Source organism: Saccoglossus kowalevskii, chromosome 6 (genome assembly GCF_978046115.1).
Source record: "Saccoglossus kowalevskii chromosome 6, keSacKowa6.1, whole genome shotgun sequence".
NCBI classification, from domain to species: Eukaryota; Metazoa; Hemichordata; class Enteropneusta; family Harrimaniidae; genus Saccoglossus; species Saccoglossus kowalevskii.
This window is the reverse complement of record NC_140646.1, coordinates 32,745,029-32,761,507: the sequence shown is the minus strand read 5'-3', so window position 1 is coordinate 32,761,507 and position 16,479 is coordinate 32,745,029. Positions and strand designations below refer to the sequence as shown.

The 16,479-nt window shown below is 34.9% G+C and overlaps 2 protein-coding genes across 5 annotated transcripts; one reads left to right on the top strand and one right to left on the bottom strand.

The window, feature by feature from the left end:
- Window positions 1-602: 602 nt before the first annotated feature.
- On the bottom strand, window positions 603-9,247 carry LOC100367080 (guanine nucleotide exchange factor MSS4-like). 2 transcript variants are annotated; one of them, XM_078011945.2, is made up of 3 exons: window positions 8,945-9,243; window positions 6,847-6,905; window positions 603-3,145 (listed from the first exon to the last, which is right to left on the bottom strand). In XM_078011945.2, the coding sequence occupies exons 1-3, from the start codon at window positions 8,994-8,996 to the stop codon at window positions 2,906-2,908; spliced, it is 351 nt and encodes a 116-aa protein (XP_077868071.1). In that variant the 5' UTR covers window positions 8,997-9,243; the 3' UTR covers window positions 603-2,905. The 2 variants fall into 2 exon arrangements, with proteins under 2 accessions (XP_077868071.1, XP_002737952.1); XM_002737906.3 differs by lacking the exon at window positions 6,847-6,905 and having other exon boundaries at window positions 8,945-9,247.
- Window positions 9,248-9,290: 43 nt separating this feature from the next.
- LOC100368233 (PSME3-interacting protein-like) lies at window positions 9,291-16,080 on the top strand. 3 transcript variants are annotated; one of them, XM_085500854.1, is made up of 7 exons: window positions 9,291-9,391; window positions 9,613-9,816; window positions 11,102-11,217; window positions 11,760-11,861; window positions 12,993-13,117; window positions 14,458-14,588; window positions 15,674-16,080. In XM_085500854.1, the coding sequence occupies exons 3-7, from the start codon at window positions 11,115-11,117 to the stop codon at window positions 15,924-15,926; spliced, it is 714 nt and encodes a 237-aa protein (XP_085356980.1). In that variant the 5' UTR covers window positions 9,291-9,391; window positions 9,613-9,816; window positions 11,102-11,114; the 3' UTR covers window positions 15,927-16,080. The 3 variants fall into 3 exon arrangements, with proteins under 3 accessions (XP_085356980.1, XP_085356981.1, XP_085356979.1); XM_085500855.1 differs by lacking the exon at window positions 9,613-9,816 and having other exon boundaries at window positions 11,105-11,217; XM_085500853.1 differs by lacking the exon at window positions 9,613-9,816.
- Window positions 16,081-16,479: the final 399 nt, after the last annotated feature.

The following is a 16,479-nucleotide window of genomic DNA, read 5'->3' as shown; positions in this document are numbered from 1 at the left end:
ACTAGAGGGATCTGGGGGCATGCTACCCCTTTTGTTTTGACATATAGACCCTCTGAAACGCTATTTCCTGCATTTAGAGAGGGCAAATTTTGCTGACACAATGGGTTTTCAGCTTGATTTTGGAGGGGCGACGCCCCCCATGCAGCCACTGGTGTATCGGTACCTACCTTTGTTTCACACTTGAAACAGCTGTAAACTAGTCAAGATGTTACAGGGTTGAGAAAGAACGATATACTGTAGAATACTTTATTTTTGCTTGGAATTTATTTTCGCTATTTTCGCTGAAGGAACGATTCCGTGAAAATAAAATCCAGCGAATATACTTTTTTTCCTATATTTCACATTTAACTCATCAAAAATCAGTGAAAATAAATTCCATACAAAACGCCAAAAAAGCCTTTTCAGCGAAAATTAATTCCAGCGAAAATAAAGTATTCCACAGTTTAGCTTAAAGGCACAACATCGGAAATCATGGAAGAAACTATGTGATCCTATGACAAAACTAGCGATTTTCAAGAAGTCACTTGAAGGGAAAGTGGACGCAGAGGGCCAACAACAGGAATTATCCATACCAATAGCTTTGCCAGGCGGCTCAAAAAAAATTTACTATTAAAACTGAAATATCTTTATTTGAACAATAACTTTTATTAGTTAGACATCAACTACTACCCGCTGCAAAAAGAGATATAATCATTGATGTAATAATTACACAGAATACATTTATTTATGAATAGTCAATTTTTTTCTCAACAAAGACCTGATTACAATCAGTTTCAAGAAGACATGACCATATTTTATGGAAATTTAGTAAATATTCATGAAAAGATTACCCTGTAAGATACAAAGAAGTTTTCATTTGCTAGAGAAGCCCATTAGTAATGCCTAAACACCGCAGTATTTTTATCTTTTGTGACTGCTGGCTGGCTAACTAGCTTGGCTAGTTAAGTCAGTCATTTTTTATTTTTCCAATCTGGACAAAAAAATATCATGCATAAAGAATCCAATACGTTCAATGAATATACCAAGTTTGAATAAAAATAAGTCCATGCACTACTAGTTTCGAAAAAGGCATAATGCTGGATTTTGAAAATTTGTTAAAATGCCCACTATTTAGTCACCTTGAATCAGATCACACCACAAATACATGTGTAAACACATGATATGATGAGTGATGTATGTGTGTGAAGTTTGAATGTAATTAGCCATGGAATGTTCAAGATACAGGTGGACGAATGCACGGAGGTGAAATTATAGGTTGCCATTTTTGGACTACGTCTGAAAGGGAGCTAAATACCGTACAATTTGTATTAGAAGCCGCATCCCTAATAGAATTCGCACCCAAGCTTTTTGTACAATTGAGAACCAAAAATTCATCATTTCTCATATGTGTAGATGCTCTAATATAAGCCGCATCCCCTCTGTTGCTTTGTACCAATTTTAATAGAAACCGCGGCTTCTAATACAGATTTTACAGTACTATTTATGTTCATTTTCTATAAAAAATGTTCACATCTTCTTGAAAATAATTGTAGGTAGTAATAGATTTGTTTCTTACAAACCTTTTATTTAATCTTTAGTTCTACAACCCTTACTTAGGGGTTGGCCATTAGAAAATCAGGGAGGGTTAGATTTTGAAAAAAAAAATTATCCAAGTGAAAAAAGATTGAAAAAAATAAAATTCTTATAAAAAAACATATTAAAAAACTCATATTTGATGGAAGAAAGCAACATCTTTGTGACAAAAAATCTACCTCAAAACTAAACTTAAAGAACAAATAATAGTTTTTCAACCATCTTCCCTTCCAGACTGGCTTTATATTGGTCAACCTTTCTACTTCAGTGAGAACAAATTTTCACTTTAAAAGGAGATTAAAGTTTTGAGAGGCAGAATATTGATAACATTTGTGAGGTATATGTGTATTTATTATTTTATCAATTATTCTAAAAATACTGTGCAAATATTTATATGAAAAGGAAAACAAATTACTTAATACATCATACTGGTATTGATGGGCACTTTCACTGCCACGTACCATGCTTTTATAGACATTACAATTCATATAGTGTTTCTTGTTGCGATGACAGTATACAATATAATTGAGTCCATGTGTACTACTGTAAAAGGGTTAATTATTCACTGGGTTTTAATTTTGCTTATTACGCTGACTGGAAAATGTAAAATTGAGCATAGAACACGTTATCTAAATGATAAAACAGCGAATTTAAAACCCACTGAATATGCCTGAAATGCTAAATCAGTGAAATTTAAACCCAGTGAATATTAGTCATTTTACAGAATGCTGTATGAAATTCCTGAAAATGGTTACTGATGAAAATTAGCTGATTTACAGTATTTTCTAACTAATCTCACACAATTCATCAAACAATTATTAGAATATATCAAGCTTTTTGCAGTAGAATGCTATTAAACTTGTAATTTTCACACAATATCAATACCTTCTCTCAATATTCAAGAATGTTGCTTGGTGACATTAGGGAGAAAATTGATATAGTGTTTTACAAGGTTCTTGTTCATGTCAAGAAGTTCTAAAAATGACATTATGTTTTAGTGTTTTGATGCTAAAATGCCATTTGTCACATGTTATTTGACTAGTACTGTTGATTTTGACATGAAATATCACTGGTGAATGTGCTTAAATACGCACAAACGATAAAAATGTACAAGTAGCTTTCTATCTTAAATTAGCTAACTCTGACTGTTTGACACTCAGAGAGTTTACTATTGTGACAGATTCCATCTGGGGGTATTACCCAAGATCAGACAGAATATGCTAGACATTGGAAGAATGAAATATCAAGTAATGGTACTAACACTACAGACTATTCCACAAGAAAAAAATACAACTATATTTTATAGCACACACCATAATGGAACAGTTCTCATTCATATATGATGTACTCGATCCAAAGCAATATAGAATTCCTTCTTCTTGCTTAGATCATGCCATCCAATCGGACCAACTTCACAGTCGGCGCAAATAAGATATTTAATATCGTTCACTGTGTTTGTAAATCCCACATTCTCAAACGTATACATGTCATCCACTACCCAGAATTCTTTCAACGTTTCACCGTCCATAGCGCCTTGCTGCTCCGATTTCTTTTTCATGTGTGGCAGGAATAGCTGTTAGAAAATTCAGAAATTATGATTACCGGGGTAACAAACTTTTCCACATTTTCAGATTTAAAAAAAAACTTAGCGAAGGAGATTGCAAGTTTTAAACAATATGTATACTATTATAATAGGTCACAGTCGGTTCCGCAACTGCAAGGGGAGGGTTTCCACTTTTTCTCGATATTTCACAAATTGATAGTTATTTTTATGTCTCACGATGTCTTGCAATGTATGTATGAAAACTACATGTAAGTTGCTACATATATTGTGTCCATGTATAAATACAATAATAGAATAAAATATATTTAGGGATTTGTATTGTAAGAAATAACTAATACTGTAAAATACTTTATTTTCGATTGGAATCATTTTTCGCCATTTTCGGTGAAGGATTGATTCAATGAAAATATAATCCGGCGAATATAACTTTTTTCCTGTATTTTACATTCAACTCGTCAGTTATCAGTAATAATACATTCCATACAAAACACCCAAAAAGTCTTTCCAAGGAAAATTAATTCCAGCTAAAATAAAGTATTTTACAGGTGTTAACACCAAGGATTTATAAGATAGGGGTATGCAACTGTCTAACCAAGTACTGTGATGGGCAATGAAGATGAAGCAAAATCTCATGCATACTTTGCATACTTATTGCGCGATTCCCCGCCTACTACACTTTGTGGGCCCTTAAAAAAATACTCCAAAGGCGAAAATCGCCCCTTTCTTCACTGCCCATTGAATTCTTTTAATGATGGTCTGTGCGTGTATTGGACTGCGACGCGCCGAGTAGCTTGCTGATATCCTCTCGCATATTTCGTTTAAAATTCTGCGTTCTTATATTTAAAAACATTACATTGTAACCTTCTTCGGGTATGCGTACATAAGTTGGAATAGCCCACATTGAGTTTCTGAAGTGTGTGTGTGACAGGGCAACTAGGCGAGGCAAAAATAAATTGTTCTTCCCGCTTGTTGCGTGATTTAATTAATTATTTCGCGCGTCCAAATCATTTAAAAAATATTTTATTATTATATGAATTTGCAGCGTTATATGTAACAAAACACCACTTGATGTATGTGTCCCGTTTAATAAATTACGTCGGGTTTTCGATTCACCCATGGAGCGTTGTGTCGTCACCGGAAGCGCTGTCCCAGCACAAACCTGTCATATGACGCCTTACCGTTGTGTCGTCACCGGAAGCGCTGTCCCAGCACAAACCTGTGTCATATGACGCCTTACTCGCCGATTTTGGCTAAAATTCCGCTCCGCCGCCTCTTTACAACAGTGTTTATACGCGGAACTTGATATTGCTTTTTACAATTTGGGTTGCCTTTAAATCACATATTTTAGTGAAATATTGTTTATAGAATGAAATATTATAGTCATACATAATTCAATCTTTGAAATAACAGAAACTAACACATAATAACGATAATCAAATTTGTGTTTGAAGTTCGAAAGTAGTTGCGTTATTTCCGGTTTCAACTAGTTCGAAAATAGAACGTCCTTGAGCGCAATAAAATCACGCGTAGAACTCCATCCGAACCAGACTCTAGCAGCGTAAACTTATTGCAAATTTGCTCAATTTGTGCCCAGTTTGTTCTTACAAGTTTTCTAAGTTTGGTTTATCATTATTTAGAAAACAGGTCCCTGAAACGATTTAATATATCCGTAAAATACGTGCCAATCGACGATTGTCTTCGAAACGTTCGAAATTTCGAACAAACTCCCGGCACACCTTGCGCGGATAATGCGTCAGATCGGTGTAGAAGACGCCGACCTGCAGCGTCAATGCCCATGGAGCTCATGATGCACCGTTGTTTCACGGTTGACATCTCCGGTGATACCAACAGGAAACTCATCGTGCCAGCGATGATTTCGATTGAAGACCAACTTTAATCATGTGTATTCAGGAAATAAACGTAACTACAGGCATATGGCAAGAAAAGTGCTTTAAAACAATGCATGCAGATCGTAACACTCACGCTCAGTCAACGCAGATAGCACCCCAGCGCGAAAGACTAAGGCGCCGTGTTATTGAAAGTTTGAAAGTTCATCGCTATGGATATGGATATGGATATGGATATGGGAGCAACAAGTGACCTGATGCGTGAATTCACGTTTTTAATTGGATAACTGCTTGACACGCTGTCAAGCCCACCAGATCGGCACAGCTCTCTGATGTGCATAGTTTAGAATTTCCGACTGCAACTAAATTAATTAAACAATGAGCTTGCATTATGTTTTTTTTTTGGGGGGGGGGACGAGTGTGTACCCAGTTTTTGGGGGAATTTCCATCTTTGGCGTAACTGGGTCACGGTGTTATTTTTTTGGCTGATTTGCGTAATTTATACAAAGCTGTACGGAACGAAAGTGTTGTACTGTGAAGTTCTCGCTAAACCTACCCATGCTAGATCACGTCATAACAAATGACTGTCTGTTTTCACCCATAAAAAAAACAAATCACTATTTAATGAATCGACTAAAAAAAGATTCCATTAATTTACACACAATACAAAAAAATATTCCCATTTGTAATCTATTAATTAGCGGTCTTGAAAAAATAATATTTTTACTATGGCGAACTAGTTAACACTCCCCCCCCCAACTTACGCGTATGTAACAGCCACACGCGACTAAAGCGTGTCAGTCTTGCGTTAATTATAGCAGCCATAATGAAGCGGTCGCGTAATTTGATTACAAGTTTTTTTGGCCAAAAAGGCGAGCCAAAAATCAATTCTGAGAGTGCAGCCACTGCTTACAGTACTAACAGAGATGATGTCATTCAGAATTTGCCAAGCACTTTGTCTGAACCCGAATATGCCATTCAGGATTTGCCAAGCACATCGCCCGATCCCGATCCCGATCCGAGCCTGGGCAGCACGAAATGTGATGACGGTGACACCACGGCAGCCAAAAAAAAGAAAATCGACGTTTGGAAAGATAACTGGTTGGCGTTATATTCATGGTTGGAAAAAACACATGACGAGTTTGGAATGGGCTGTCGAATCTGCAGAGAAACTGACAAAACTACGCCATTCTCAAGCGATAGAGGATGCAGTAATTACAAGACATCGACTCTAATGAGACATGCTGCCAGCGCCAAACACCGGGAAGCCTTGTGGGACATCACGATGCGTTCTGATATGCAAACCGTGGTGTCGAATGCTTTAATGCAAAAACAAGATGCAGTGGTTGTTGCAATCAAATCTGTTTACTGGCTAGCTAAAGAAGCCATAGCAACTGATAAGTATTCAACTATAGACTTGTTAGACACCAGCGGCTGTGAGCCTGTAAAGAGCCTTAATATTGCCCGCAACGCATCTTATCGATCACACACAACAGCCGAGGAATTGCAACAGGCTTGTGCGGATTCGATAAAGACCAAAATAGTGAATGATATCCAGAAAAGCGAGTTCTTCAGCCTCTTAATAGATGAAAGTACCGATATATCAGTTACCGGCCGACTTGTGTTGTATACGTAGCGTTACCCCGGACTTTGACTTTCAATCTAACTTCGTTGGAAACCTTCACCTTGTCGAAAAAGACGCGACTTCTATAACAGAAACACTCTGCAATTCCGTAAAGGAAAATGGTCTCGAAACAACGAAAATGCTTGGCCTGGGAAGTGACGGTGCGTCCGTAATGGTAGGGAGGAAAAACGGTGTGAGTGCAAAATTAAAAGACATTAACCCGTTTCTTCTGAACGTACACTGTGTTGCACATCGACTCGCTCTATGTACAAGCCAGGCTGCGTCAACGCTGGATTATCTGAAAGAATACAAAAATATTCTAACCAATCTTTTCTACTACACAATATAAATTTGTCGCAGTTACCCATATTTTGATGGACATTATTCCTATCGTTACTCGTCTTAACCTCGTGTTTCAGAAAGATGAGATTGACATCGCCGCCGTGAAGCCATGCGTCAGAGCAACCATCGAGCAATTGAAGCAGTACAAAGAGGGAAACGTGAAGGGGTTTTACACAACTAAGTTCCAAGACGAGGTCGAAATCAGCGATGATGGGTCTTTGCTAATGTCTTTAATGGGCCATGATTTGAAGAATAGATCAAACAAATTGGCGTCGTTAACAACGTGAAGAATGAGTTTATCAATAATTTGATAGACAACATAAATACACGCTTCCCGGAAGACAATACCAGCGTCATTTCGGCATTCGATGTATTGGCAATGCGTTATCTCTCCTTCGTACCCGCCGACCAATTATCAGATCACGGCAATGAGAAATTGGAGACTCTGATCGCACATTACGGTGTTGACAAAGTAAACAAGGAGGGCCAAGTTTATAAAGCTCTTATCGATCCAGACGAAACCCGACATGAGTGGTGTTTATTAAAAACACTAGTGATGCAGCAAGCTTACCCTCGTGACAATTTTACTTTACTATGGAAATTGATAAACACGAATCATAAGGCCACGGTACCAAATTTAATAACTTTGGCAAAGGCAGCTGTTGTTTTGCCTGTGAATACAGCAATCTGTGAGAGGGGATTCTCTGCCCAAAACAAGGTGAAACGTTCCTCCGAAATCAATTAGAAGAGGCTTCTTTGAATCGTCTGCTCACCATCCTAGTAGAAGGTCCTCCTCTTGCGAAATTTGATGCCAGTGAAGCTCTCACATTATGGCAAAGCAGAAAATCTAGACGTATTTTCCAGGTTTAGAGAAAATAAAAATAGAATACTAAATACATGTTTCAGCTTTCCCTTTCAGCTTTTTGTGTTTTGGCAATTATTACTACAATTGTTCATGAAACAAATTGCACGTTGTGTTGACAGGATTTCTCTGATTGTATGGTAACATGTGCAGAATGTTATTAACATTAAATAAATAACAAAAAATGAAATTATTGTGTGGACTATAATTATTATATTTGCAAAATTACATACATTTCAGAACACAAAATGAGAAAGTGGAGAAAATAATGAACAATTACTGCCAATGTTTTATTAAGAAAATTTATGCTTATTAGAAATTCCCCCCTTGTTACAGAAAATCCCCCTCTATTTTGATCTGAAGGGGCGACAATCCCCCTCATAAATACAAAGCTGGAGAAAACATGATACATATAAAAGCATTACAACTAAGTTTTAACATACAGCATCATAGAACGCAGTGGGTGTTAGGAAAGGTTTGATTGCCTAAACGGAAATAAGCACGATTGTCGCTGCAATCAGAAATGTAAAATGCACATGTATGATTATGTAATAATAAAAAAAATGAAAACTATATTCATAATGCATATCAGTCAAAAAATTGCTATATCCCATTAGCAATTAGTAGTTAGCACAATTAATCTTTATTGCTCTAACTTTTTTATTAAATTTCTAAGGATGCAATAAAGTTACTATTATTATTATTATAAGCTGTGTGAATAAGCATGCAAGTACATTAAGAAAGATCAGTTTTACCAAAGACTGACTAATTTGCTTTAGGATTTCTAGAAATGCTGGTTTTGCTAGCAAATTCGTGATCATATCGCAATTTGTATGACTTCTTCAATACTCATAGGATCTAAGCTTCATCGCATATCACACCATTACATTTTATTTTTACCTCCATATAGTTCATAATATAAAAAATGAGCTGGTCTATTTAGTTAGTGAATATATGTTTGTATATTACAATACCAGACGATACTGATATGACTGCCCGAGATATGTAATTAATGCGACCTGTCAATATCAAAATAGCTCATTAACATATCAAATTACCACCGTGCAAGATTCAATCTGAAATTCTGTTTTCGAAGTTATACTAACAACAGTATGAAATTAAAAACTACACACCTCTTTTTGCACGTGTTGTCCAAGATTTGGTCTCAATACTTTGCATTGGCATCGCTGACAAACCAGTGATTTGATGTTCTTTCCCTCCGCGTTCAACAAATCCTGTAACGATTTGTCCTCCTCTCCATCAGGCGGGTCGCGTCTTTGCGTACTTATATCATCTAACGCAGCCATTACTGAATGCTAAATGGTGCTCTAGAAAATACGAAATTACGTAAAATACGTCAATTTTTAGAGAGAATGATTGTAGTTTTACAGAATGATCGTAGTTTTACATACAAAGCCAACACTTCCGCATTATCAGTGATGTCACAAAATATTGTGCGCATGCGTTAAAATTATGATGAAAACGAGGACCAGGGTCAGAGGTTAAACGGTCAATTTTATTTTGCTCGGGATGTAAACTCCCAGAATCAACGAAACATATAGAATACCATTGGACATAAGGTAAATGTGTGATTTTGCCGTCTATACTAGCATTTAAACGAAATACTGATAAACATCGTGCGTAATCAGATGGGATGTGATAAGCCCCATGGTCTACACATTCGATCACGGTTCAATACTGTTTTTTATAAATTATATACCGCTGCGAGTCACTGTGCACTCGATACGCGTCAGATTGATGCTTATACAGATTATTGTTTCTACTATCTCCCAACGTCTAGAACTGGTATCATGAGTTCGGATCAAGAATTAAAAAAAAATATATATCTTATATTCAGTATTTCTAGTCAAACAACATTGAACATCACATTTTGAAAACTACAATACATGTGTGACTGGTAGTGAGGGTGGCGGCCTAAGCTGGAGGATTTTTTTGTGAGTGATGGGAAACAAAAACATTTTCACAACAATTGCATAATGTAAAAGTATGTGAATAAACGCATTTTCATCTGACAGTCATATGTGAATAAACTATTGGCTTGAATGTGTTTGCTTTATTTACCTTAGTTACTCGTGTGATTTTCTCTTGCTAGATTCTAGCAATAATCTGTCAATTGTTTGATCAGATTCTTGCTCATGAACAATTTCATCAGAATCTAGCAAGAATCTATGTATTTTCTTGCTAGTTCTTTCTAGTTTCAAGCAGACAGTATAACAAAATAATTATGTTCAGAATCTCACTCACTAATAAATTTCTGCTCAGAATCTAGCAAAATTCTGTGTATTTTCTTACTAGATTCTTGCTAGATTCTTATTGACAGTTACAAAATAATTTCTGATCAGAATTTCACCCAACCCAACATATGTTTATGAATCTAATGAAATCTTTTGGAATCTGTTATAAAATGGTGGGTGAGGTTATAAGCAGGTTTTACTGAAATAGTTTCATCAAATAAATATGTTTTTGTTGCAACAGTACCATTTCATTATTTTCTGGGCAAATTCTATATATTCAAATGTATGAGTTGGTTGGTGATCCTTAAAAAATAATCCTGCCTGTAATAAAGTAACCACCTGTCTATAAAGACCATTTTAATGAAGTGCCTTGCATGGACACTATACAAAGGGTTTGACTGTACTTTTGTTGTTTTTAAGAAAAATCAATACCAATACTAATCAGCATGGTTATGCACACTCCCTGAGCTCTGATTTATTTATGTAAATGTGTGTGTTTCTTCTGCTGACATCATAAGATTGGGAAAAAAGCAGAGTGGTATATCTTGATTCATTCCATTTACCATGGCCTTCTTGAAAAAAGAAAGATGACAATCTCATTCAGGCTGGAAATTTTCCTAAATAGATTGCATGAGCTAAAACCCATTCACAGTTACTACATTATTATCAGGGCTTTTTCTAGAAAAAAATTATAAGAGGGAACATTTTTGCACCGTCTAACAGTATCTCGATTGAAGTATTTTTAGTGTATTTGATGACCAGACACATTGTCAAGTGGTGGTGAGATGTTTTCATGGAGAAAAGATTGTTTTGAAAAAGATTTCATGTTTCATGGCAGCATGTAGTTTAATTGGCATTTCGGTAAGAAGGCGCAAGCCGGGTATGAGGGCACTGCGTCCCTGTTCCCCTGTCTGGAAGAACCACTGATTATAAACACAAACAGGTGTGATTTCTTACTTAGTGTGACAAACCATTATGCAAATAATATACAGCATTGTGTTTAATTAAATTTTTTTTCTTTTACATTTGCTATAGAAGGTAGTCAGACATGGCAAACTTTAAAGCGTTTGTATCACAGAATGAACTTGATGAGAAACGGAAAGCCAGGCAGGAAGAGTGGGAGAAAGTGAGGACAGCAGAGCAACCGGAAGGTATTTAATAACATCATTACCAATGTGCGTTAACATTCTTTTAGAAATTGGGTACTTCAATCATGCATCTCAAGCCATAAATCCTGAATTACAAATTTTAAATTAATTTTGGTGTTGCTGACTTTTTGTTTATGTAAATTTCATTTAAATGGACTTTATAGTGATTCGTTCTACCAATGTTTTTTTTTCTGATATTATTTTTGTACCAGCTTTCCAAAATTGAACTTTACTGTTGACTTTCCCATTTTTTTTGTTTTATCCTATATATATAAATTGCACGTGCTAATGGTATTGGATAGATATAGAGCAATTGGCCACAGAAAACTTATTTTTTTTTACAACTACACAACAGGGCTGTTGTTCATTTTATAATTGCATTAAAAAAACCTAATGCACAAGCAATCTGGCCCGGTAACAAAAGCCATAACCAAGGTTACCCTAAAGTTGTATCCATGATTGAATCCATGGTTTTAGTCTCTCTGTTGAGTTTTATTTTGGCTATAACAGTTCAATCTCTCATTGATTTTTTTTATACCGGGTAGTTTGCCCAGAAGAGGAAGAACATGATCCAAGGTCATTATTTGAACAATTGCAAGATCAGAAAGACAAGAAACAAGAAGAGTATGATGAAAAATTTAAATTCAGTAAGTTTGTGCAACATTGTGATCTCATCAGCTGATTGGCTGTACAATATTGTGATCTCATCATCTGATTGGCTGTACAATATTGTTATCTCATCATTTGATTGGCTGTACAATATGTGATCTCGTCATCTGATTGGCTGTACAATATTGTGATCTCATCATCTGATTGGCTGTACAATATTGTGATCTCATCAGCTGATTGGCTGTACAACATTGTGATCTCATCAGCAGATTGGCTGTACAATATTGTGATCTCATCATCTGATTGGCTGTAAAATATTGTGATTTCATCAGCTGATTGGCTGTACAATATTGTGATCTCATCATCTGATTGGCTGTACAATGTTGTTATCTCATCATCTGATTGGCTGTACAACATTGTGATCTCATCATCTGATTGGCCATACAATATTGTGATCTTATCATCTGATTGGCTGTACAATATTGTTATCTCATCCACTGATTGGCTGTACAATATTGTGATCTCATCATCTGATTGGCTGCAAAATATTGTGATTTTATCAGCTGATTGGCCATACAATATTGTGATCTCATCAGCTGATTGGCTGTACAATATTGTGATCTCATCATCTGATTGGCTGTACAATATTGTGATCACGTCAACTGATCGTTTCCAAACACACATTCAGAATCCTATTTTATTGTGATAAGAAGTGATTACATTTGAACAGGTAAATCATTTGAAATGAAAAATTGCGAAATATTTATATAAATTCTATTGTTAAATTGAATATTCACTGGGTTTCAATTTTGCTTGTTTGTGAAGAAAACAATACATTTTAATTTTGTATTGCATATTCACTGGGTTTTAAATTCACTGGTTTATGAATGAAATAATTCATTCTGTTAAATTAGCATATTCACTGGGTTTTAATTTATCACATTTAGCTATCAGCGAAATAAAACCCAGAGAATAATAACGCCCTATACGGTACTGTTATGTTAAGTCAAAATGTAGAAACTTTTACTGAAATATTAAATTTAGTTATATAGCACGTTGTGTATTATAAACGCCAGTTTTGAAAATTCTGTTGATTTAAAACAATGATTTACTTGGTATGCACATTTCATCTGATAATTAAGCAACATGTTTAATTCTTTGTCTTCTAGAAAACCTGATATACAAAGGACTTGACAAAGAAGAATCCAACTTTTTAGATCATGTCGCTGAGCGAAAGCTACAGATTGACAGAAACATAATGAGTGAAGAGAAGAAAATAGTAGAAGAATGTAAAATATCCTTTGAATATGGAGTGTGTAGATTACTACTAAGAAGGTTTTACGTGAATATTGCAAAATATGGATGAATGCAGTTCAGTGATCATACCGACCGACACATCATATTCTTGTTATAACCTTATTATTATACATCTTTTGCCTGCTTGTAATAACAACAATTTATTGTGCCCGAAATGGCAACAATGAACATTTCTTGCTGTGCAAACTTTTGCATCCAGTGACGATAATCTATTTCCATCATACGCCATCAGCACTTCTGTATCTGAAGTAAAAAAAGGAAAGTGTTTCAACGTGATATAAACGTGACACACAATTCCCAAATAAGGAAGACATTCAAATGCACTCTTTTAAACACATCCTTAAAGTGTTTTACAGACAGGTAAATTCTATTGTTTTAGATGTCAGATGTATAATAAATACAATGACAGTTATCGCTAATAATGCATCATAGTCATTGTCATCAAGTCAAAAATGCGACATAAACAAGTAAAAAACATTTTTTCCCAAGAAACTTCAAAAGTGTGTATTTACTAATGCTATTGCAGTACAATAATATATATTCTGTATTTACGATTTACCTGTATGTCTAACTCACACTTGTCAAAAGAAATAAGGATTACTGTATATCACTGTAATAAGGATTACTGTGTGACTATCCAACAATAACAATGATGGTTTACATATCCTTTAATGCATCTGGATTTTTTGTTAATAAGATCAATTTGAAAAACTGGAAGTCAACCAGTTAATTTGTCAGAATATTCATCACTTTACTGAAAAAAAACATTTTGTTTCATTGACTGTTTTCTGACAGGCCTTTGATAATTTTAAGTTGGAGTATTGCCCTGTGTTAACTTTGTGTGGGTCATTTGTAATGTTAAACACTGTTCTCGTTTGTCTGGTCAACCAAGTCATCTTTAAGCAATGGGGTAGACTTGCTTGCAGTCTGCTGCGATTCTGATGAAAAATTCTTGAAAAATAAATATAAATTGCGTAAACCAGGGGTGAACGCGAAAGTCATGTGACCACGAAATACGCGAATGTTGAGAATTTGCGGTCACATGACTTTCGCGCTCAAACCTCGTTAACATAATTTATATTTATTTTTCAAGAATTTTTCATCAGAATCGCAACAGACTGCAAGAAAGTTTAGCAATGGGGTAAATAGGCAATATAAACTCTATAATACAGAAATTCAATTGATTGATTGATTGGTAATTATAATAAATTACCACTAACTAACTTTTTGGAAATTCTGAGTATGCAGGGAATGTACAAAATGGGACAAATCTTTTTCAATGACTCTGCTGGTAGATCAACCTTAACTAGACCTTAAGAAGCAATGGTGGTGAAAGTTAGTGAACCTGAAAAGATTTCTTTGTCTTCAAAATCAACTGAAAAGAGAACATCAGTTGGAACCAAGAAATCTCAAATGTCATTGCTTGTAGGCGCTGTTAAAAGGAAAAGGTATTTTACTGTAAACTCCTTGAGCACTATAATTTTTGTGACAGACAATTTTGCTGCAACATTTTGACTATTTTTATGTTTTTTTCAATATTTTATGAAACTTTTAAACCAAATAGACATAATTTCCTATTGACTGTTTTGATCAAAATTTTCAAAAAAATTATATAAAAATTACGTGGGTTTAAAATTTGTGATTGGTATGAAATTTGACACTGGTGCTCAAAGAGTTAATTTTTACTAATTTTTTTTTTGTTAAAAACTTTCTTGATTTGACGATTTGATGACATTTGCACAGACAGTATGAAGCAGAAGTTGTTGTGACTGTATTTTCTTAGGATCCCAAAGAATTTCACTGCTACATTTAATGATTTTCAGACTCATGAAAATTTGTCTCTAGTGAAATTAAAGCAATTTACAGATTTCTATCGAGTAGGTTTGATTCAGTGGGAATTAAAAAACATAAATAATGTAGACAACATCACAGTCATGCCCTTGTATTCCCAGTGATTGGCTTACTCTAGCATTAATACCAAGTTAAATTTACAGATTTGGAATAGATAATTAACCCTTGTACCTTTATTTACAAGTATCCAATTTAAAGTAGCTGATCTGGTTCGGTCTGAAACAGCAACTGTATTTGTATATCTCCGATAGAACAGCAAATAAATGAACAATTGCATTTATTGTATTCTGGATTATTCAAATATGACCCATTATGACCATAGACACTCCTTTATCATTTATGCAAGTGCATGCGCTTCTAATAGTGCAGATATGGTATTTCAGTTTTTGATTGAGTTCATACAATTAATTCAAGAGTTTGTAAGTATAAGCACACATTACAAAAATGTTTATATACCATATTTGCTCTATTAGAAGTGCAACTTCTATAGAAATGTACATGCACTAAAAAATGTGTTTATTGTACATTGCATCACAAACATTAGACTAATCTCTGTAATTTACATAAATGCATGTGCTAATAATAAAACGAATATCATAACCACTTTCTTAAATGTATATCTGAGAAAATCTATTGCGTCACCATTTCAATAATCATCATATCTCTCTCTTGGATGTTTCAGGAGCGATAGCGGGGGAAGTCCTGACAAAAAAACAAAACAGTTAACTGTCAGCACACCAGAGGAGAAATCCGACAATCACGAAAAACACACAGAGGATTCAAAAGATGAGACGAATACACAAAATAATACCACTGCTCAATACATAGGATTTCTACCAGGTCTTGGTGTATACTCTGATAGCAGTGACTCAAACTCCTCAAGTAGTGACTCTGAAATTGCAGTTGGGTCTCATGCAAGTGTATTAAAGAAATAAGTCATTCAGTTCTCAGTTTTTATCTTTTGTCATTCAGTTCTCAGTTTCTATCTTTTGTCATTCAGTTCTCAGTTTCTATCTTTTGTCATTCAGTTCTCAGTTTCTATCTATCAATTATTTACTAATAAAAATAAATTCTTGAATTTTACATAAATTGACGAGATATTAATGGTTTTATTGTTATTGACTGATGGAAAACTGATGACATCACAGCATTCTCTGATCACATGAGCCTTCATCAGATCACAGATGTCCTCCTAATAGAGAAAATACCCAGGTCACATAAACAAAAAGAAATGTAAATGACATCTGCAGCATCCAGACTAATTTTAGAAAATCCATTAATATTTGGAAAATTGGTTTATTATATTTACATGGCCAATAGTAACCATTTAATTCTCATTGGTACCTGTAATAATTCCCCAACTTGTTGCTGAAAAAACAAATTATTCAGCAGCGCATCGGAAAATATTCATCATGAACTTGTGATGTAGTTTCATACATATACCAATGATTACAAAATTTATACTATGAACCATATAAACGATACAAT

What these genes read in the sequence shown, in the direction of transcription:
- LOC100368233 (XM_085500855.1), top strand. Translation starts at nt 11,115, where the DNA reads ATGGCAAACTTTAAAGCGTTTGTATCACAGAATGAACTTGATGAGAAA. An exon ending in GACAGCAGAGCAACCGGAAG is followed by an intron (nt 11,218 to 11,759) that starts GTATTTAATAAC and finishes TATACCGGGTAG; the next exon opens with TTTGCCCAGAAGAGGAAGAA. An exon ending in GGCGCTGTTAAAAGGAAAAG is followed by an intron (nt 14,589 to 15,673) that starts GTATTTTACTGT and finishes TGGATGTTTCAG; the next exon opens with GAGCGATAGCGGGGGAAGTC.
- LOC100367080 (XM_002737906.3), bottom strand. Translation starts at nt 9,118, where the DNA reads ATGGCTGCGTTAGATGATATAAGTACGCAAAGACGCGACCCGCCTGAT. An exon ending in GACAACACGTGCAAAAAGAG is followed by an intron (nt 3,146 to 8,944) that starts GTGTGTAGTTTT and finishes ATTTTCTAACAG; the next exon opens with CTATTCCTGCCACACATGAA.